General features: G+C 42.0%; 1 protein-coding gene across 6 annotated transcripts; it reads left to right on the top strand.

Moving 5' to 3' along the window:
• The first annotated feature begins 1,766 nt into the window (after positions 1 to 1,766).
• LOC125552350 (rho GTPase-activating protein REN1-like) lies at positions 1,767 to 18,786 on the top strand. Of its 6 annotated transcripts, none has more exons than XM_048715862.1 (26): positions 1,772 to 1,908; positions 2,479 to 2,625; positions 4,804 to 4,881; positions 6,340 to 6,465; positions 6,692 to 6,728; positions 7,626 to 7,702; positions 9,514 to 9,581; positions 9,664 to 9,742; positions 9,997 to 10,141; positions 10,830 to 10,937; positions 11,103 to 11,180; positions 11,392 to 11,447; positions 11,538 to 11,607; positions 11,796 to 11,880; positions 12,073 to 12,316; positions 12,424 to 12,636; positions 13,621 to 13,785; positions 13,869 to 13,909; positions 15,395 to 15,455; positions 15,536 to 15,619; positions 16,786 to 16,902; positions 16,978 to 17,138; positions 17,280 to 17,370; positions 17,789 to 17,846; positions 18,014 to 18,096; positions 18,257 to 18,786. In XM_048715862.1, the coding sequence occupies exons 3-26, from the start codon at positions 4,846 to 4,848 to the stop codon at positions 18,407 to 18,409; spliced, it is 2,436 nt and encodes an 811-aa protein (XP_048571819.1). In that variant the 5' UTR covers positions 1,772 to 1,908; positions 2,479 to 2,625; positions 4,804 to 4,845; the 3' UTR covers positions 18,410 to 18,786. The 6 variants fall into 6 exon arrangements, with proteins under 6 accessions (XP_048571816.1, XP_048571819.1, XP_048571815.1 ...); XM_048715858.1 differs by having other exon boundaries at positions 4,770 to 4,881; XM_048715859.1 differs by lacking the exon at positions 2,479 to 2,625 and having other exon boundaries at positions 1,767 to 1,908; positions 4,770 to 4,881.
• Positions 18,787 to 22,496: the final 3,710 nt, after the last annotated feature.

Here is a 22,496-nt window from a genome sequence, read left to right as displayed (position 1 = left end):
GAAAGGCTTTGATTGTTGTGTTTGGCCCTGAGTAGTTGAGAGAGCCGACAGCTGAAGATACAACCCGTTTGTTGGCGATGAATGCTAGCAGGGGCTTCCCGGGGATGCTTGGCAGCATAGACTGCATGCACTGGGAGTGGAAGAACTGCCCTTCTGCTTGACAAGGGCAGTATAAGGGACATGTCAGGGCTTGCACTGTCATACTAGAGGCCCTGGCGTCTCAAGATCTCTGGATCTGGCACTCTTTCTTTGGCATGGCTGGATCACACAACGATATCAACGTGCTTCAGCGCTCGCCGGTGTTTGCTAGGGTTGCCGAAGGCAACAGCCCACCTGTGAACTTTACTGTCAACGGCCACAACTACGACAAAGAGTATTATTTGGGTGACGGTATCTATCCTCAGTGGACCACTATTGTAAAGACAATACCCAACCCTGCCGGAGAGAAAAGGAAAAGATTTGCCCAAAAGCAAGAGAGTGCTAGAAAGGATGTCGAGCGTGCCTTTGATGTATTGCAATCTCGATGGGGCATCGTTCGGTATCCTGCTAATACTTGGAGCACGCAGAAACTATGGAAGGTGATGACTGCTTGTGTGATCATGCACAATATGATCGTAGAAGATGAGCGCCGGAACGTCTGTACGATCAAGGTTTTCAGTTTCAGGGTGAGAATGTTGTGCCTGAGCATGGAGTAGCGGCAACATTTGAACAGTTCACTCAGTTTCATGAAGACATGCGTGATTGGGAAACTCACGTGCAACTACAAAATGATTTGGTTGAGTATATGTGGACTCATGTTGGCAACCAATAGATGTATCTTCTTTTATTCGTTTGTAAAACTATGTGAAACATTTCTATTTTTATTTGGCCTGTCAAACTATACTATTTATTTGGACGGCTAAACTATTTTGCTTGTTAAATTTTCATTTCACAATATGTTGAATGCAATGTAAAATTGACCGGCCAGCCGGCCACGCATGCACATATGGGTCGGCGCATTAGGCACGCTGCCGACCCATATGTAAAACAAGGCGGACGTCGGGCGGGCTGCCAACCCAAACGGACAAAAATCAGATGAAATCGCCGTCCGTTTGAGTCGGCCCGTTGGAGTTGCTCTAATTCTCTCCATCTTAAAACAAAGTTGTACTGCTAAAGTTGGAGAGATAGTTATTTTGGAACGGAGGCTGGGGTAGCTCATTCGTTCCCCAACTGACCATGATGCTCTTTCGCTTTCGCTCTGAAATGAATCACTCGAGAATCCTAGTAGATTGATCATTGGTGATCGATGACAAGCGCAGAGGACACGTGAGCACGGGCGCAAAGGGCGTGGCATCCGGGTCGGGTGGGCTCCATGCCCAAAGGACAAGAGGAACAAGAAAACAAAATTTCCAAGCACAAGGCCCTACTACTCTAGTACTACTACTAGATACTGCTGCTGGTGGGCCCCGCGGCAGAGCCTGTCCTCCCGTTAACGACATGCTTCCCACCACTCCGCCTGCCCTCGGCGCGCAGAGCAGAAGCATCCTCTCCCTCTCGGTGTACCGCCATCCTGCGCCACGTGTCCCCGGGACGGCCGGGATCGCTTGACCCCGTCCGCGCGCCCGCGCCTCGCTCGGGGAAAGGAACGGCGGAAAGGGATGGGACCGGGGCGATGCCCTGGCATGTGGGCCCGGCGGGATAAGGCCCCACCCTGCAGTGACGCGTCTATTTCGTTGGGCGCTCCCGTTCCAAAACAAGTCCCCGGAGAAAGTGCGGGCGAGAGGGAGGAGACGGGAGAAAAATAGAACGGGAGGGGGAGAGAGGGAGGGAGAAGGGGGAGAGAGATAAGGGGGGAGGAGGAGGAGGAGGTGGGATCGATGGCGTGCCCGCCGCTGTGAGATTGATCTCCCGATCGCGTCCCGGCCGCAGGTGAGCCCCGCATTGCCTTGCCGCCTCCGTCGACGCTCCTCCTTCATCGGTGCATTTTTCTGTCTGGGCGAATGCTCAGTTTTTCCCCCTGTTGCGTTGCCCCCATTTTTCTAGCTAGACAGAGGAGCCGCATTGCCCCGATTCGCGGCCCCTCTAGATCCGCTCCCCGCTTGCTTTCGCGGCTGCGCCGTGCTAGCACGATTGCCTCCCTCCCTCCCGTGGTTTCAGATGTCTGACTTGTGAAAAATGCAAATGTTCAAATCGATTTCTTCATCCGAATTGCTCTCTCGTCTAATTGAATCCAGACATTTGATGTGCGTACGATGCTCGCCAATAAAACCGGCCTGATTCTGCCTCCTTTCTTGTTTTTGTTTCGACAATGCACATTCGTTTGTCTGGTCCCGGTGCATGGGGGAGGTTTGGTTTCAGGTTTCAGTCCTATCAATTGGCCGCCTTGCATGCCTTTTTCCCGCATGTATTCTGCTTTCGGCCATAACTCATTGGCATGTACTAGCTCCTGCCATCGGCGCATGTGCATCTTTGTCTGAATAATCTTGCATCTGCTTGCAGGATACCTGCCGGCAGTAATAGCATACAATGTATAGAAGTTTGATGCCAATGGCTTAGATATCTCAAGCTGATACTTAAGGTGGATGCGGAAACCAAACTCCAACTCTTGAAGAGAAATTAAAAGTTCCCGTGCTTCAGTTTCTAGTGGTACATCCATATTCTTGCCAACCACTGCCTTCAGGGTCCTGGGCACACACCGTATTTCGGAATATCTATCACATTTTCTCTTGGCTTAGCTGACGATTATTATGACTTTATGACTTGTACATAGATTGAACTAGTATTACCGAAAAAGGCTTTTGCCCCGTTTTATATATTAAGCATCAACCATCAGCAGCTCGATACAAACTCACGCCACCCCAACACACGCACACACTCAAGGCGGATACATCTGCGATGAGCGCAGCAACACCACCCCTACCACTACAAGAGCTACCGGGGTCCTCAATCATAAACACGCCATCGCGAAGAGACAAAGCTGCATACGACGACCCGTGAGCTCCAAAGCGATGCCTTCAGAAAGGATACGACACCAGAGTGCCGCCATCGCCCAAACAGAGGATCAGTGTTTCCCCTGGAGTAACATGACGGGCAATGAGAACTGCGGCGACGCCTTCAAGAAGGAAACGAACATCGCTGCCGCCGGCGTGCCCGAAGACAGAAAATATTTTCACCCCGGTCCACACTTATTGCCCTTGGTAGTACGAATGCCGCACCACGGCCACCGATCGCCACACCCCAGCCGCCACGCCGTCCACACGACCATGGCAATCAGGCAGCACCTGAGCACGAGCTCCGCCCACTAGCCCCGCGCTGCCACCACCAAAGCCGACGTCCCGGCAGCGAAGACCACACCACTCCCATCAACATGGACCACTGACGCTGAGGCCGGAAAAGCAGGCCCTTTTGGTAAGTCCGGAACCCCGCCGGTCGGAGCAGTGCAGGGGGAGGCCACCCGGCCACGCTGCAGCCACCACGCCATTTCTCGAACCGGGTCCAGGTCACCGTCGCCACCCCTGGCAACAGCAAGACCCGGAGGCACCCCTGCCAATCCCCCGGAGCGCCCATGTCACCGAGGCCAGCCAAAGGCGAGAAGCGCTGAGCCGCCGTGCTCCACCTGTCAGGTGCGCTGCCAACCGTAGAGTCGAACGCCCCAGGAATCAAGAGGAGGGGGTCGAACCACCGCCACTACGCCGCCACCCCGACCAACCGAGAGGTCCTCGGCCAAGGCAGCCGTCCACGGCACCGCGAGGTCAGATTTGGCCGAGCCACCGCGGCCGCCGTCCCCAACCTCAGCCCGCACCGCCACCACCCACTGCCACTGCGCCACCACCATCCGCCGTGGCCACGGCAAAGGTGGCCACCACCAGCCTGGGCCGACCGCAGCCCGCGCCGGACCACGCCGCCGCCGTCTCTGGCACCCCAGGTGCGCCACCCACCTGGCCACCTGCCGCGGGGAGGCAGGGGCGCCCGGGCGCCGCATTTGCCCGTCACACCGCTGTGGAGCCCGGCTGCAGCGCCACGTTCCGGCCCGGGACGCCGGCCCGCGCCAGCACCACCCGAGCAGGAAGACACAGGGCCCCGTCCCCGCCGGCGACGGCAGGGCTTTGCCTGGTCGTGCCCCCGGGCGGCAGCGAGGGAGGAGGAAGGAGAAGGAGGGGGCGGCGGCGGGGATACAATGTAATCGGCATGCACAAAGTTAAGTTAACTAGATAATACCCCGCACGTTACTGCGGGAACCAATTGCAACATATTTTGAGTGATTTAATTTTGTGAAACATGAGTAGCTGAATTAAGAACATATGAACTAAAACTAAAACACATATCATATATTGTATTTGATTACTGTGTAGTCGAAACATATATTGAATATAAGTAGCATAATACAATGAATTTTTTTTCTCATGCATGTTGAGTGGACCTTCGATGAGGTGACATGTGTGGTGAGGTGGGATGTGTGCATGGGATCAACCAATAATGGAATTTTTTCCCCATACATGTTGTGGTGGGCCTTTGATGAGCTGGCATGTGTGCATGTTAAGATATTAGAGATAGTGGGAACGAACTATTTAGGTTATATAGGATGAGTTTATATCTTAAAAAAAGGTATATAGGATGAATACAATCAGAATACATTTAACTGTAGCTCTGATAGAGAGACGTCTTTATCCAAAAACTCGACAAATTAGTGATTCCTTCCAAATTATGGTGCTATATCGTGCTATTTATTTTGTAATTATCATTAACAAGTCTCATGGATTTATTATGAGTAACACTGTACATTGCATCAGCCGCTTAAGAAACATCAACTTGTTGGTGGGACAGATCATCCTGAGTTGTTCATAAGTCAGCTATTTTGAGAAGACAATGTCAGCTTCAGAGTTCAGGATTCCTTACCAGCCAGTAAGATTGTCATATGATTCAAGTATAGCATTATTATTTTTCATATCTTCTCCCTGTTCCTTATCCGCTCTAGCATTTCAGCAAAGTATTCATTGGACCCCACTGTTTAGTCACTTTTTCAGTTGATTTTAATTTTCTTCCAGAAGATATTAGACCAATATAATTAATGTTTTGCAATAAAATGTGAGACAAAGAGCTCACTTTGGTTTATCGGTGAGTGAGTGCCTGCTATGTTTATCAAGTGGTGTACTTGACTAACAAAAAAAAAGATCTTCAATATGCATTCCAGTGAAAGACATGCCAAATGAAATGAAATTATGGTTCATGACATTTGGGTTGTGAATAAAGTAAGCAGGCTGACAATATATAGGGGGCCGCTAACAGTAAAATTCTATTAAAACAAGAAACATTTACAGAGTGGGGCTGTACAAGCAGACTTACTAAAATTTTCAAACGTTTTTGTGCTGGTATTGTAGACTTTCAAGGAGTTGATGTGGCTCCACCGTGCCGCTTCTTTGCTTCTCCTTTACTGACAATAGAACAATTATTTTAGTTTTTGTAGTTCTTTGTATATGTGTTTCTAATGCGTAGATTCTATGATTTAGTCTCACTGTACTTCTGTTGTTAAGAGTCACTAGACAGCTGATAAGCATAAAATATTATCATTTATAGACAAAATGGGTTGTCTGGATTCCAGAAATCAAGTTAAACCATATCTTGTGTTTTTAATGAAATTTATGCAGGGGCTACCTTTTGACTACCTCAAAGAAAAATATGTGTTGTTACTTTATAAAATAAAATAACTACCTTTATGTCACTTGGACAATATGGTGCCTGGCTAGCCTGCATATTTGTTCAAGTATATGGGAATTGGCCAAACTTCTCCATCAGTTCGGGCTTTTGGTTCTACTAGTTTGTGCATGAAACTTAATATGGTACTAGGCACAAGAGGTCTTGGGTTCAAGTCTCGGCTTTTGAATACAAAAATTTGCTTGCCCTGCCCTCCTTTTGTCCACGTTTAGGCCTTCTCAAACCACATGTGAGAGGGGGTGTTGAAGTATATGTGGATCGCCCGACCTTCTCCATCAGTTTGGACTTTTGATTCTGCTGGTTGGTGCATGAAACTTAGTACTTATGACTTAAGGCGAAGTGGTATTTTAGTACAAGAGTAGGCGATAAAGATAAGAAAGAGACTAAGGGAGATTTCTAAATTTTGTGAAGGAATGGTAACCATCGATATGAATATATAGTCTTCCATAGCACCTTTATCAATAACAAAAGACAAATGTTCTGTTGTTAAGATCCTCTGTTGTTGATTCAGTTGATACTATGTGCACATAAATCTGCGCATGTAAAGTTTGCTTGTTTTAGTTAATCTCAAGTTCTGCCTGCCTTGTTATCACTTGTTTGTTGCTTTATGCTAAGTACTTACTCCACTTCGTTTCATCCTTTTGATAGGTATCATCTTCGCAGCCTTCGGAGAATACAGGTCAGTTCAAGATATGCCGATGTGGAGAGGGAGACCTGAACTCCCAGACTGGTGAAACCGGTGATAGTCCACAAACTGCATGTCCTAACTGCCAGGTTTGTCGGATCAACTTGCACTCAAAGTTTATGTCACACTGTTCTCCAAATGACCTTAAGCTTTGGTAGAATGTCTCTCTATATATGTTTACATAAGCCATGTAACTGCTACACGTAGCTGCAACTTCAGATTTACTATAAGTCTATGTTTATAATCAGAATGGGAGTCTTTAAACTGCTATATTAACTCCGAATGATGGTGTCAATTTTGTATATCTGTTTGCAGGTTCTTAAGAGTGGACATTTACTGCTTTCATCTAAAGGTATGTTCGGATGGCTAAATTGTGGTTTAGCATGGCTAGATATATATTTCTCCCTCTCTTTTACCTGCTAGATGTTACATCTAAACAGGATGTTTGTGGTAAGGACTACGGTCAGAAGCCCTCCAGTTCATATATCTATTAATAGGAATTTTTTGTCCTTCCAATGGGATACTAAATTAATACTCCCTCCGTCCCAAAATAAGTGTCTCAACGACGGAGGGAGTATGATTGAAGCACAGAAGAACAGCAAAACATGTTGCCTGAAGTCACACAATTATGACAATGTTAATCATATCACTTGTCATGGAGCTTTTATAAACATGATGCCCATTAGACGTTACTTGTATTACTGTATCATATTCTAGCAGGTAGAATATTAGCCAGTTTGCTGAACTATATATTGCAAAGTATAATCAGTCACATTAAGTTAGAACTCGCTATGGTTCAACCTAGTCGCTCTTGTACTGAATACTAAAAATCTAACAACATACTATCTGTTTATTTCTCTGATGGCATGGGGGCATTATAGGGCTTGCTTCCCCATAAAGTCATATGCTTAAAAGTTTGGGCATAAAGTAAAGTGTACTTCTGTAAAATGCCTGGTCTGTAGGCTAATCTAATTGCTTCACAATCATGATACCTTTAAGCCCAATGAAGAACGAAGTCAAGCCAACAGACATGGTTGATTATTTTTACTGAAATTGTCAAGGAAATTCTGTTGCAGTTTAATTAAGTGGATCAGAATGTTTCTATTTATAACTCCATATTTTGCATGTGGAATTTTGTTGCTACCCAAACTGTCATTTTCTTACATTTGATCACCTTTGCTTTAATTTAAATTCTAAATATTTGTAGCCATACTATTCTTCATATTTAATTATTTATGATACATAACAGGGATTGGTTGGACAACATGGAAAAAGCGCTGGTTTATTCTTACAAGGGCATCATTAGTGTTCTTCAGAAGTGACCCTGTAAGATACATTGCAGTACTTTGCTGTGTTTCTTTGCATCAGCTATTCACTCGTAAAGATCCTATGATTAACTTGCTTTGTTCTCCAAGCTTAACACAAACTTTATTGTAACAAAGCAGACTAAAGGTCTGCACGGCATTAGATTGTAAATCTGCTAGTTGACTGCTCAATTGGGTTATCTAATTCTTGTAGCAAATGCTTGAACCTTATTTATTTTCCATGAAATTTCTATTACCATGATTGCTATGTGGGGAATTCCCTATGTGTGCCGCATGGCCCAAGAAGGCCAGCAACTGGCGCTAGCTCCAGCCAGTGCAACCAATTAAGGACAATATCCCTATATTATCTATAAGTAAATGGGTTCTTTTAATCTGAGCCATAGCCAATTGGAGATACGATATGGTTTGCTCAATTGTGTTATATTTATATGTAGAGGACCCATTGGTGTTATGTTATACGATATGGTTTGTTCCTTACATTGGAATTGTGTTATATTTATATGTAGAGGACCCATTGGTGTTATGTTAATTAAGCAATGAAATAGATTCTCTCACTCGCTTCTCCTAGCTGTCCGCTACGCTATTGCCCCCCTGGAGTTGCCAGCCTTGTTCCACAGTAGCTCCAAGATCATGATCCCAAGTTTCCAACAGTGATTGAAAATAGAGCATCAAGTATAACATCTCGTTGTTTACAACACCAGTTATATGCAACTTCCGGTTTGTACCATCGGTTAATCGATACTACTAGAAAATGTGTGCGGCCCTAGGGAAGCTACCAATCTGCCATTTCTTGTTGTAGAACTGATGGGTGTGGTACTACATATTGATTGTGGTTTGGTGCTTTATATATAAAGCGGGGCGAAAGCCTTTTTCGGTACATATTGATTAATAGCACATGCAAGTTCGCGCGAGTCTTTTTCTGTGCTGATGTTGTATTAGTACTATAAACTACTCCCTCCATTCCACAATGTATTGCGCCCGCGCTTCCCGAGATCTAAGTTTGACCATAAATTTAACCAACAAGACCGACTGCGGTGGGAGCAAAAATTATACCACTAAATTTATATTGAAAATACGAATTCAGTGGTATAATTTTTGCTCCCGCCGCAGTTGGTCTCGTTGGTTAAATTTGTGGTCAAACTTAAATCTCAGGAAGCGCGGGCACACTACATTGTGGAATGGAGGGAGTATAATGTAGTAATTTTTGCTGCAAATTCATTTTAATGGAGTACATGAGTGCAGCTGACGAAAACTTTATATATAACCTGAAGTCTTTAGCAAAATGCTTCGAGGAAAGAATCAGAAGTCTAGATATCATTCTGTATAGCTTGTTATCTGATCTGCTTGTTAAGGTTGAGTAAGGGCATAATTAAAGTACACATGATAGTATGCTAGCCGACACCATGTAAAATACATGAAAGGTGAAAGGCAAGTTATATCAGCTAATGGCATCTTATTGCTCAGATATCCCAACTAATTAGTGCCTACTCTGGTCTAGGTCATAATCCTAATACAAATAGTGATACTTGCACAATTTAAGGAGTGAACCTGAATGTGAAGCGGGATATAAATTCTCTTTTCATACTATTAATTGGATACCGGAAGTGACAGAAAGCAAATAGTAAAGGCAAGGATATTGTTGACTGTTACTGTCACCATTTTTTAGGGGGTGAACATGATTACAGAACAAGTACTACTGCTGAAGCATACATAGTTCTTTTAGGATTCTTCGTGACATTTATGGGCAACTATAAATATTAGTATTAGGCCTCTAAACATGCCAATTGCTCCTATGTTCTGCTTTATTTTCAGAATGCACCTCCCAGAGGAAATGAACCAGTTGTTACACTTGGTGGAATCGACTTGAATAACTCCGGAAGGTATGCATAATTGAAATTTTGCTGAAAGGGGAATTTCCTTTAATGCTATCCAATAAACATATAATTTTGATAAATGTTTCAGTGTTGTAGTCAAAGAAGACAGGAAACTTTTAACAGTGTTATTTCCTGATGGCCGCGAAGGGCGTACTTTTACTCTGAAGGTTGGTTTCATATCTTTCAGAGTTCCTGTCGTACTGATCTTTGTGTTCCCATTGGGACGATTGGCATTTCTTAGTATTGTTCTTGAGGATCAGTAAATAGCGGGGTAACAGGGGTGGCTGTGGGACTGGAGCAGTGGAACGTGGCAACCCTGGTTGTGTTTGGGAGGGGCAATTGTTTGATTAATATTCAATACTACTATCATACCTGTGTGGCACTGTTTAGGAATTTAATGGTGTGATTTGTCTCCAAGCAGGCAGAAACTACGGAAGAACTCAACGAGTGGAGAAATGCATTAGAGAGTGCTTTAGCGCAGGCACCAAGTGTAGCGAGTACAGTGGGGCAAAATCCAATATTTAACGCTGATGGAACAGAATCTTCTGAAGCTTCAACTGAACAGTGTAAGCTATGTTAACTTTCACCCAACCTGCACAAGCTGGGCTAACATCTAAGCTTTTGTTTTATTTTTGGGCTAATGGTATTTATATAAAAATAGACAAGTCACATTGTGGCTGTATTTATGAAATTTCTTGATGTCAATTTTTTCAGACTTCATTCTTATTGTTTGATCACACCTGTTTTTGTTTCATTTCATATATCTGGCAAAGTATGTTCCAGACTTCCAGTTTGGTGTTCAACTTCATCGTTCACTACTTGAAAAAAAAATCTTAATCACTTCCTAAACGTGCTAATGGTTGAGAAATTCCGGGGCACTCAAAAAATGAAGTTTGTAGGATAAATTCCAGTTTGGATGTCATGTCTCTAGAGATGATGACCCCGTAGGGATATATTTTCTTGCTTCGTTCCTCCATGCACTTGATCAGGGCATGGGCAATCACTACTTACATGAAGATCCTTATTCCTTCTATTATTCATTAATATTTAATTCAGCTGGATTCTGCTGTTACAGAAAAAACTGCATTATGCAGATCTAAGTAGGTTTATTTTGTATGCCAGTGTCAGATGCCATAGTATTTATTGCCATTTATTTGTTGAGTCAAATGTATAATGTCTAATTTATTATTCTTTCCCACATCGGTGTGTGCTTATGTTGCACTGAATAAACAAATTCTGTTGTTTCGTTTGCAGCGGAGGATAAATCATCTGTTATTGGGAGACCTGCACAGTTTGCACTTATAGAGGCTGATGGTAGTCCAGCTTTCCTGGAGAAGGCCTTGAGGTTCATTGAAGATTATGGTAAGTGTTTTCCCCTGTAATATCAGTACACTATCCAGACCGACCCTTCGTTAGGTTTAGTTTTATGCTCATATTTACCTGGTGTGCATTGAAAGCAATCATGCGGAAACAGACATTTAAAAATCTTGCCGTTCAGTAACGAGCAGAAAAACACTGTGTTTGTAGGTTGCAAGGGAGAAGGAATCCTCCGTCAATCTGCTGATGTTGAAGAAGTCAAACGCAGATTTCGTGATTATGATAAGGGTGATTTCCTCTGTTCTAACTTTTTTGTTCTTATTTAAGATGTTTGGCAATTTAGTGTCGCAGGAGTTTTACCATTGTTTAATTGAATCTTTAGAAGACTTTTTTTTCTTTGCCCTGCACTTTCACAAAGATTTTCTTTTGAAGATACAACTATTTTGCATAACCTCTGAGAATTTTATGTCTGCTAGTTCACTTTAACTGTTTTTTGTAGGAAAGAAAGAGTTCTCCCCAGATGAGGATGGGCATGTTATTGGTGACTGTATTAAGGTGTTTATTTGGCAACGCTAACTCTGATGTCACAAGGAATATACTATGTTTCTATATTTTTTGTAACATTTGTTTTGCTCCAAACTACAGACTATTCTTCGAGAGATGCCAGCTTCGCCAGTTCCTGCAGCATGTTGCACCGCGCTGGTTACAGCTTACCGTAAGACTGGCTCAGAACTTTATTTATAATTGAAGAACAATAATGCATTCCTCAGCCTAAAAAAACTGATGTATAATCCCAATAACTATTTTTCATGAAGTATGTACCAAAAAATCAGCACCAGTATGCCCTCGGAACATTTTTATTTGTTTGGAACCATAAACTGATAAAGACAAGTGATGGTGCAGGAACTGACAAGACAAAAAGACTTGATGCTTTAAATAAAGTTGTATATGAAGTTTTCCCGGAACCAAATCGGCAATTACTGCAGAGGTATTTACCTAGGATGCTTTTGTTTCAAATTTTATCACCAAAAGTGTTATGTCTTGGATTGTCATTCTGTAAGAATATGTCCTCATCCGTTTACATTATCTAATGGTTTGATGATGAGTTAAATTTAGCCTGCACAGCAATAGCAACATCAAATTCCACCAATGAATACCAGACTCATCGGTTTTCTTTTAGGATCCTTAAGATGATGATGATCGTTGGATCACACAAAGCTGTGAACAGGATGTCTAATTCCGCTTTGGCGGCTTGTATGGCACCACTCCTTCTTCGTCCTCTTCTTCTTGGTGAATGTGAAATTGATAAAGACTTCAGTATGGCTGGGGATGGTTCATTCCAGCTGCTTCAAGCTGCCGCTGCAGCCAACCATGCTCAAGCTATTGTTATCATTATGCTTGAGGAATATGATCAGATATTTGATGTATGCTCTTTCTTCCCTTGTCATGTTCTTATTTATTTCTTTTCTTTTTATATTAGGTTCTCCTTGAAGTTATGTCATGAATACTAATTCAACAGTAACCTATATAGGACATAGAAGAAGGTTCTTCGGACGCTTATACTGAGTCTGACGACGGTGATGTTGACAAGGAATATTCTACAGATAATGACAACCATGATGAGGATGGTTCTTATGATTCTGGTGATGATGACATTGAAGAAGACTTGGATGATAATACCGAACACTCTTCTGGCGGCAGTGAATGTGATGGCAATAGTAGAATCAATGCCAAACGTGACAAGGTATGCTAACTGACAGCAATAGTACAAATTTCAAACATTATAGATGGAGCATTCCAAGTGCTGGTGTCAGAATTTCCTGCAAAAACCATGTTTCCTTGCAAAAAAAGAGAGAGAGAGAAGATAAGTCAGCTTATATTCAATGAAAGAAACTATGGATGATCTTCCCTTAAAAATGTGATAGTTGATCTCCTTATCAAAATTAATTTCACTTTTGCCAGTCAAATTTTATGGTGAAATCATACATTGAACATGTTCGCTCATCCGATAGTGTCTTCTCAATGTGCAACTTGTCACTGAAGTTTCTTTCTAAATCTGGTAAATGAGTATTCTGTTTAAAGGCTAATATTTTGCTGGTCGAACCAAGTAGTCATAAAGATGAATAGATTATGCTTTCATATTTGACTTGCCCACAGTTTCATCAGGTGCATGCTGATAAGAAGTCAACAGTTGATTCAGCGTTTCCAACATAGCTTAAAACTTAGTGTGAATTTCTTACATAGCTTAAAGCTTAGAACTTAAAGTGCCCTTCCGAGGGCTTGTAAAAACTCTTCTTTCTATCAATGCATTAAAATGCAAGGCTTTTGTGTTTTCTCGAAGAAAACAGGGACTGCTTATTGCTATATATTTCAAATATATTCTTGAAGCTTGTATTTCATTCTTGTATGAAAAAACCTTGGTCACACTCTCAGTAGCTTAATGGTCTGGGATATGATATTGAAGAAGACTACTTCTAATACAAAATGACACGCATTTGGGTGTGTTCAAGGAAAATAAAGACTACACTTTAGGGCCCCCTTGCATGAAGCCTCAAATAACTAACTCATGTGCTTTAAACACACAGATTGGCCAAAACTATGGCCTTATGCTCTGATTTAATGCACTTGTAAACTTCTTTGTCTCCCTTACAATTCATCTTGCTCAATTTATTTAAAACAATATCTCTGGCACTGCATGTACTGACAATGATAGGTTGTTCAACCTCAGATGAAAGTGGGAAAAACAGAACGTGGTTTGTCAAGGGAGGACAAAGGATCACATGCATCCACAGATCATATAGCAAAATCCCATTCATCATCTTCGAAAGCAAAATTTATGAAGTCAAGCAGCTCAGCTAATAGGGACAAAAAGACATTATGGGGCCGTACTTCAGTAAGTTCAGTTGTTATCTGCATAGTTCTGCATTTCAATGCTACCACGATAATCATAAAGTTTGACGAGTAATGTATTTACAGGCAAGAAAGGACCTGGACGTTGAGGGCTGCAGTGATGATGAGTAAGTAGACGGCTATATGCTCCTGTAATGCTCATTTGAATGTGCATTTATTGGAGACATAAAATAATTCCAAAATGCAGCTGTAAAAAAAGTTTTCAAACGTTCATGCAAAACACGACCATATATTAACTGTAAAAACATCTATACATATGGGACTCTTTATTCATAGGATTATAACAAGGGAATAGGAAAGAAATACAGGAACGCAATAGGAATGCATGTGTAGAACAGAGGATTGTAAAACACTGGAAAAGTTTTACATGACTTGTTTGAATTGTAAAAATACAGGAGTCCTACTAATGATGTTCCAACACTAACTTGATTGATCCCATCACTGTGCTTTACCTTGATCCTACGCGTAGGAATAAAACATGAGGTCATACTGGATGCTAAATTTCCTATGTTTTTCCTTTGGAATGGCGTCAAAAGTAAATTTCCCTATGATTTCCTTTGCCTCATTCCTACGAATAAACGATGCTACAACGACGAAATCCATAAGAGTTCTAATTCTTTGTTTCCCTTCAAATCAAAGAGGCTCATAATTGTTATATTCATCCTCCAGGTCTTGTATCTTTACGTAGCTCTTAAATGGTTATATTTGTGCATGAATATTTAAAATGCACACATTATATCACATGTTGTATATCCTTGGATTTTCCACATTTCTTTTCAAAATGCACTAGTGCATGTCATCAAGTAAACAAAATATAGCATGTCAAGTGCAGATTTTGAGCAACTCTTTTTGAAAACATGTACCTGCTTTAAAAAAATATGTGAAACAGTCAAGGACAAACAAACGTGCTGTAATGCGAGAACTTGAAAGCGCAAATATGAGCATTTGTGAACTGCAAAAGGCATATACACATGCTGTAATATGTGCACTTGAAAAGCTAACACACAAATATGACGATTTGTAAACTGCAAAAGGTATTTGCACATTTTCCATGGTCAGTCCTGGAACGTCATTGCATAATAGGTGGAGCATTTATCATTTGCATCTGCAATAGTTGTACCTTCTAAAAATTGCCATAGAGATTGAGGTTTGCATAATGGTGTGGAATTTTTTGTTTGTATGGGTGAGTCAGAGAGTGCACATGGTTTTGAATTGCATACTTGCACACTAGAAAAGATCCCCAAATTGTAGATGGGCCAACATGTTACAAGATGTAAACCTGTAAATATTGTGCAAAAATATGATCAACGTGCACAGTACAACAAAAACAAAAGGTTGTAGCCGCAAAAGTCCAAAAGAAAAATTGCATCTTTCATCTTCTTTGCATAACACACATTTTTGTAGGCACACAAGTTATACATGTTGCTATGATTCCTTTTTAGATTCTTCCGAGATGAACAAGTACTTTCTGGAATACATGCACTCACCCGTGCATGCACATACTTTCTGGAGTATTATTTTCCCATAATATTTATAATTTACACTGTCGATATTTTTGAGCTATTGATATTCTAATTGAGCTTCTGTATTAGGGCTCTTATTGAGAAGCTTGAGAACAACAAGGCCGATCTCCAATCTAAAGTTTCAAAGGAGGTGCATCCTTTTCCCCTAGGACCACACAAAGTTATGTAACATCAAATTCTTTCATCTGAAATGATGTTTGTATTTTTCAGGTCAAAGAAAATAAAAACCTCCAGACAAGTCTAGAAAAGCGGAAAGGAACATTACATGAATGCCGTTTAGCACTTGAAAAAGAAGTAAGAGCTGAAACTCAAGGTTTTTATTTTCTTTCCAGAAAGAGAACCCCTAGGTTGCTTCTCTCATAAAGGGATTATGATACCATCAACGAAAGGAAACTTGCAATAGATGTGGAAAAGCATCAGAAACTATGTGCAACAGGAATATTACGCTAGCAATTATAAGCACAAGTACTATCCAAATATCTTAAGCCAAGAAATGTGACCACATCACGAAAGCCACATTAAGTTTGGGGATGGTACTCACATTTTGGAGTCAACAAATGGATTTTCTGCACTTTACTCAGGGTTTGATTGTGTCATTTCTTCAGATGGGCCATTAATTCTTGCTGCTGAAGCATCTGACATGCAGCACTACAAACTCATGTTCCTTCACCTTTTCCCCTTTTAAATGCTTCATTAGCTGTTACAGAAAACATGATTGTGCCTTGCTAATCATACTTCTCTATCTCAGAAATGTTCTTTAGCTTTAAGACACTATCCTATATCATAGCAAAGGCAACCAAGCTACCAGTTCTGGCTCTAATTGACAGTCAAACTTTATTAGGTATCAGAAAAAACTCCTTGAGATTTTGTCGAAACATACGAGTTTCTGCTGCATTTTGTTTTGTGTATTATGTTTGACTGGTTCTATCTTAAGATGTTTTAGTAACTCTCTACAAGCTAAGAGCACTTACCCGGACAGCCCCATGTGGCCATGTAATTTTCATACTTGATTTAGGCTACAATTTGAACCATTAGCCACGATGAGGCATCAGTTGATGTGACAATACACATGATTTTAGCTTTTTTCCCCTCCATTGAAATAATGTCAAGTAATGCTAAACAATTATCTTTCTCGTAACAATGATATATTATGACCTGAACTCCACTAGCCATGGCGGCCCAAACTGGATAATTCTACTAAGACCTTTAAATGCCACTGTCGTTCTCATTTATTCATCACAAATTGGATGATACAACTTATTATACAATGGGTACCTTACTGGGACTTTCAGTTAATGGTGACCACCAGTCTATGAGCCCTCAAGGTAGGCGATTGTTTGATACAGCAAATTATAACTCACGACTATATGGTACTCTTGAGCTCATGGAGTTGTTTTGGTACGTTTTTAGAGTAAGTTTTGCATTTTCTATTCAACATGAATAGCTTGTGCATTCAACAGGTGGAAACTTTGCGAGATCAGCTGCATAAGGAGAGAAGTTTGAGGGCCTCATTGGAGTCTGGCCTGATGAATATGCGAAGAGGGCAGGTGTCCCTCCCGTCGTCAGTAGACAGCAAGGTACTCGGTGTTTATATTTCGTTAAATCTTAAATTCTTTTCACCGTTTTGAAATTTTTTCTTCTGTTAAAAACAGACTAAGGCTAATCTTGAGGAAGTTGCTGCTGCTGAAGCTGATGTTTTGAATTTGAAGCAAAAGGCTTGTGATCTACGCGGACAACTCAGCAGCCAGGCCCAGCTAAGCTCCATCTCACTATGTGAATCATGCAACAAACGGCTCCAAGACAAGCTTGCCGAGTAAGGCTTTGTTTTTTTAGTTGGAGTACTAAGGCTTGATAGATCCTTTCTTAGTATTTTGTTCTGTCTATTTAGAGTTCTTAATCATGGAAAGGAATATACTTGAAATAGACTTGTACTGAAGTGGCTACTTTTCTCCAGAGAGAAACAAAATGAAATCAGCTCATCAACCGAAGCATCATCGGCTATTGGGGCCAATTCTTTATCTCGAATGTTACCCAATGCAGGCATGGTAAGACCATACGAGTACAGAAGTCTAATGCTTTTCCTTCCGCTTTGCTAGAAATGTCCTGTCTGGGACCGGGACTGCTACTCTGCTGTTACCTTGCTCTGAATGGTCCAATGTTATTCCTGATACTATACTGGAATGGTAAACATAATATATGCTGTTCAAACTGTATAAGCAAGCTAGTCATGTGAGTTGGAATTTTCCTGATATACAATAAGAACCTAAAATGTCAGTAACAATTATGCCAAAAGAATGCCCTTGTTATCTTGCATATTTCAATACTTTACAAATAGTACATTAACTGGCAAAGGGCCCAGGCTCATTGAAGTTAAGGATGACTAGATGGAAATACAACCTGGTTGTGCTTTTAAGTTCTTCCATTTTAGTTCCATTATTCAATAAAAGAATTGATTCATTTCAGGCGGATATTGTTGAACAATTGAGAAGGCAAGCCGCACAGAATTCGTCTTCTTCAACAGGTAAGCCAGCCCACCAGAAGCTGCAACTGAGTACTAACTATCAATACAATACAGGTCCAGTTGGTAATATCAGTAATTATACTTGATATCATTAGAGTAACTGTGCCCAAGGAAGCAAAAGTTAATAGCAACAATCTTAGTAGTTCAAAATGATTTGTTTTGCCCAGGTGCTCAAAGATTGTTGAGGCAAAACTCAAATAGTCTACACAGGCTTCAAGGACCGAATGCCTTTTCAAGTAATAGAACAGAGGTAATCTGTATGCCTTGGGACGTATATATGCTGTTTTTTTGCCTCCATAAACCCTCGTTTCTTAAGCCCTTGTTTGATATAAGTTTGTGGGTGCTACTACTGCCTCTCTTTTTCATTTTACTGAATTTATGCAACTATATATGCATGTTATTTCTTTCAGGAACCTGGGGGTGGACCACCAACTGCATTAGCTAAGCTGACAAACCGGCTCAACTTCTTGAAAGAAAGAAGGGCAATGCTCGCAAGTGAGATGCAAAACTTAGATTTGGCTCGCCCACCAACGGCTGCAGCTCCAAATAAAGACTCCACATGAGGACTGGGAATTTGACACTGCATCATCTTAAAGCTAGAAAATCAAGTAGTGGAGCGATGCACATATGACAGCGCCACAGGGACTATGAGGTGGAGATGCATATGATAATCCTACCGTGAGAGTTGGACCCAGTTCAAGATGCGTGCACATGTATTTTCATTGGAGGAGCATCGCTGGTAGTGTTCACCAAAATCGCTGATCGCACGAACAGCCTAGTTTTAGAGTACCATAATTAATTAACCCCACAGTTTTATTGTGTTTCCATAATGACATTTTGAAAGTATTGAATTGTGGCATGTATAAGAAACATATCTCCGTAAATTCTAGACCACAGCCAAAGTGCTCTTCCAAATGCAGCCTGAGAGAGTTTGACCGTATGTTTTTCTTTTTTCTTTTTGCTGCGGTATATGACCAAGTTCTGTGGGAGTACTGTATAAGATATGGATTCAGATACACATACACCGATGGCGGTTCCTGTGCCACAACCCAGAAAGGATGGACAATATTTCAGGATTTTCATCTCTTCCGTTTACTGTTTTGCAGCAGTTGCATGGCTAAAGCATACTGTTTTGTGACTATAGTCATCGATATGTGTAGAGCATCTCTGAAAGCTTTGAAGGTACTAAGATGGATCAATTGGAATTTTGTTGAGTGACGCACGTTAGCGAGAGCAGGGGTGTGGAATCTTTGCTGCCATGATGATGTAGGGTGAGATATTCCATGTTCTTTTTTTTGCGAGAATAATTTCCAATCTATTCATCAAACATCATGGCAATACAAAGAACACAAGAAGAATAGAAATCACATCTATGTCCGTAGACCACCTAGCGACAACTACAAGTACTGGAGCGAGCCGAAGGCGCCGCCGTCATTGCCCCTCCCTCACTGAAGTCGTGCAAACCTTGTCGTAGTAGACAGCTTATAAGACGTCGTGCTAAGGGCCCCAAGGACCACCACACCAAAATAGTCTGTCGCTGATGAAGTGAAGTGTAAATCGAAATGATCCAACCTGAAGACACATGAATATAGATAAACAAAGACCGGATTCAAGCAGATCCATCAAAGACTGATGCCAACCGAATCCCGCGAGATCCGTCAAAGACACACCTCCACACGCCCTCCGACGACGCTAGACACACCGCCAGAGCGGGGGCTAGGTGGGGAGAACCTTATTCCATCTTCAGGGAGCTGTCGTCGCCTCGTCTTCCTGAACAGGACACATACCCTAAACAATCTAAAAACACCTAAAACGGAGCACGAGCCCTCCCACCGGCAGGGCCAGATCCACCACGCCTCCATGACCCTAAGGCCACATGAGACGAGGAAGATCGGCGACAAGGCCGGTGAGAGGCAGAGAAACCCTAGCTTGACTCTCTTGTGGAAGGAGATGAGGAAAATGTTTTGGGTTCGTTGTGGCTTGGACTTTCTTGCACGATATTGATGCATGGACGCACGCCCGACTACCTTGTCATATCGTTTTTATGACATTTTTCATTTATAACTATTAGTAACTAGATAAAAGAAAGTAACTACCAATTGGAATATTGTTTTGTTGTTTTAGGGTTTTTAATAAATTAAACTAAGGTGAATAAAATGCAACTAACAAACTACATAAAAGGAAGATAAAAATTGTAATGCACAACCTAGAAGACTTAATGTCACCTCCTCGACAACAGCATAAAAAAAGGGCTTGATGTTTGCTACTCTCGTGATAGCGCTAGGCAATAGTTGTTGGGACAATAAAAACAGAGGTTTGCAGCAAGCGGTAATCTTTTCCTTCAACCGAGAGACCAAGGTATGATTCCCTAAAGGCAACACCCATAGACTCTATCAAGTAACATGCAATACATATTACGAAATTGCTTGTGCCCCGAATAATTGTAGTGAGGTTGTCAATCTTACTAGTCTTGATAGTTGCAACAAGTTTTTTAAACATCATGTAGCTCAAAATGTTTCATATTTTTGGAATACTAAATACTGAAAACAAAAATGCATGTAAATTACTTTTGGGGAGTTTTTTTAATGTAGAGAGTTGGAACGGGGTTCATATGTTCACTAATAGTGTCTCTCATAATAGCGACGACACATGTACAAGCATATGCATGTGTAATGATCAACCAAACATTTATGACAAATATCATCATAGATTTAGATCATGTTATGTATCCATTGTACATCCATAATTCTACCAGGCCAACACATACCATATTTAATAGCTAATACTCCACCCAGTGCACCTGAAACACTCGTGAACTCACTTCAAATATTAAATACTAAAATAGAGCATTGCATAAGCAAGATGCCATGTGTTTGAAAGCAATTCGGGCCAGTTCTTTTGGCGGCTTAAAAAATAAGTCGCCTTCTCCCCAGTTTTTTCCATAGGTCACCTCTCTTATTCATTGGAGTTTCTAAACTAGTTATGAGAAAACTAATTTAAAAGTCTCAGAAAATTTAGGGGACGGCTTATTTTTTAAGTTGGGGGAGAGGCAGCTTATTTTTTTAAGCCGCCCAAAAGAATTGGCCCTTCCTCTCATCTCTCGTGGTACAATATAACAAGTCAAGCAATCATTTATCCTTAAAGAGCAAGATCCATCTAAGCTTTTTCTATCTTTGACACTGAGTGTACTTTACAAATAGGGATTCACTCCACTCCACCTAATGGACACCTCTAACATAACTCTATTGTTCTTTCATCTGGATTGACTAATGAAAAGAATTATGAACATGAGATTAATACACATCTATGAATTATCGAATCGAACATCATGATTTGATCAAAAGTAATTATTTATCACATACCAGTGGAGAGATGTTGCTACATAACTGTTGGGGAACGTAGCATGCAATTTAAAAAAAAATCCCTACGATCACGCAAGATCTATCTAGGAGATGCATAGCAACGAGTGGGGGAGAGTGTGCCCACGTACCCTCTTAGACCGAAAGCGGAAGCGTTAGGTTAACGTGGTTGATGTAGTCGAACGTCTTCATGATCCAACCAATCTAGTACCGAACGTACGGCACCTCCGAGTTCAGCACACGTTCAGCTCGATGACGTCCCTCGAACTCTTGATCTAGCAGAGGATCGAGGAGAGTTTCGTCAGCACGATGGCGTGATGACGGTGATGGTGATGTGATCCGCGCAGGGCTTCGCTTAAGCACTACGACGATATGAGCGGAGGAGTAAACTGTGGAGGGGTGCACCGCACACGGCTAAGAGAACAACTGTTGTGCTTTGGGGTGCCCCTGCACCTGTATATAAAGGAGGGGAGGAGGAGGCCGGCCACCAAGGGGGCGCGCCACGGGGGGAGTCCTACTAGGACTCCACTCCTAGTAGGATTCGCCCCCCTTTTCCTTTCTCATCGGAGGGGGAAAAGGAAGGAGAGGGAACGAGGGCCGCCCCCCTCCTCCTTGTCCAATTAGGACTCCCTTGGAGGGGGGCGCACGCCACCCCTTGCGGGCTCCCCTCTCTCTCCCCTAAGGCCCATGTAGGCCCAATACTTCCCGGGGGGTTCCGTAACCCCTCGGTACTCCGAAATATACCCGAACCATTCCGGTGTCCGAATATCATCATCCAATATATCAATCTTTACCTCTCGGCCATTTCGAGACTCCTCGTCATGTTCATGATCTCATCCGGGACTCCGAACAAACTTCGATCACCAAAACACATAACTCATAATACAAATCGTTATCGAACGTTAAGCGTGCGGACCCTACGGGTTCGAGAACTATGTAGACATGACCGAGACACATCTCCGGTCAATAACCAACAGCGGACCCTGGATGCTCATATTGGTTCCTACATATTCTACGAAGATCTTTATCGGTTAAACCACAATAATAACATACGTTATTCCCTTTGTCATCGGTATGTTACTTGCCCGAGATTCGATCGTCGGTATCATCATACCTAGTTCAATCTCATTACCGGCAAGTCTCTTTACTCGTTCCGTAATGCATCATCTCATAACTAACTCATTAGTCACATTGCTTGCAAGACTTATAGTGATGTGCATTACCGAGAGGGCCCAGAGATACCTCTCCGATACTCGGAGTGACAAATCCTAATCTTGATCTATGCCAACCC

The sequence above is a fragment of the Triticum urartu genome, chromosome 4, assembly GCF_003073215.2.
Source record: "Triticum urartu cultivar G1812 chromosome 4, Tu2.1, whole genome shotgun sequence".
NCBI classification, from domain to species: Eukaryota; Viridiplantae; Streptophyta; class Magnoliopsida; order Poales; family Poaceae; genus Triticum; species Triticum urartu.
Note: the sequence above shows the minus strand (reverse complement) of the source record. Positions and strands in the feature narration are given on the sequence as shown.

Coding starts and splice junctions, on each gene's coding strand:
- LOC125552350 (XM_048715859.1), top strand. CDS start 4,846: ATGTCAGCTTCAGAGTTCAGGATTCCTTACCAGCCA. Junction 11,608..11,795: donor CGCGCTGGTTACAGCTTACC/GTAAGACTGGCT, acceptor GTGATGGTGCAG/GAACTGACAAGACAAAAAGA. Junction 18,097..18,256: donor TTTCAAGTAATAGAACAGAG/GTAATCTGTATG, acceptor TATTTCTTTCAG/GAACCTGGGGGTGGACCACC.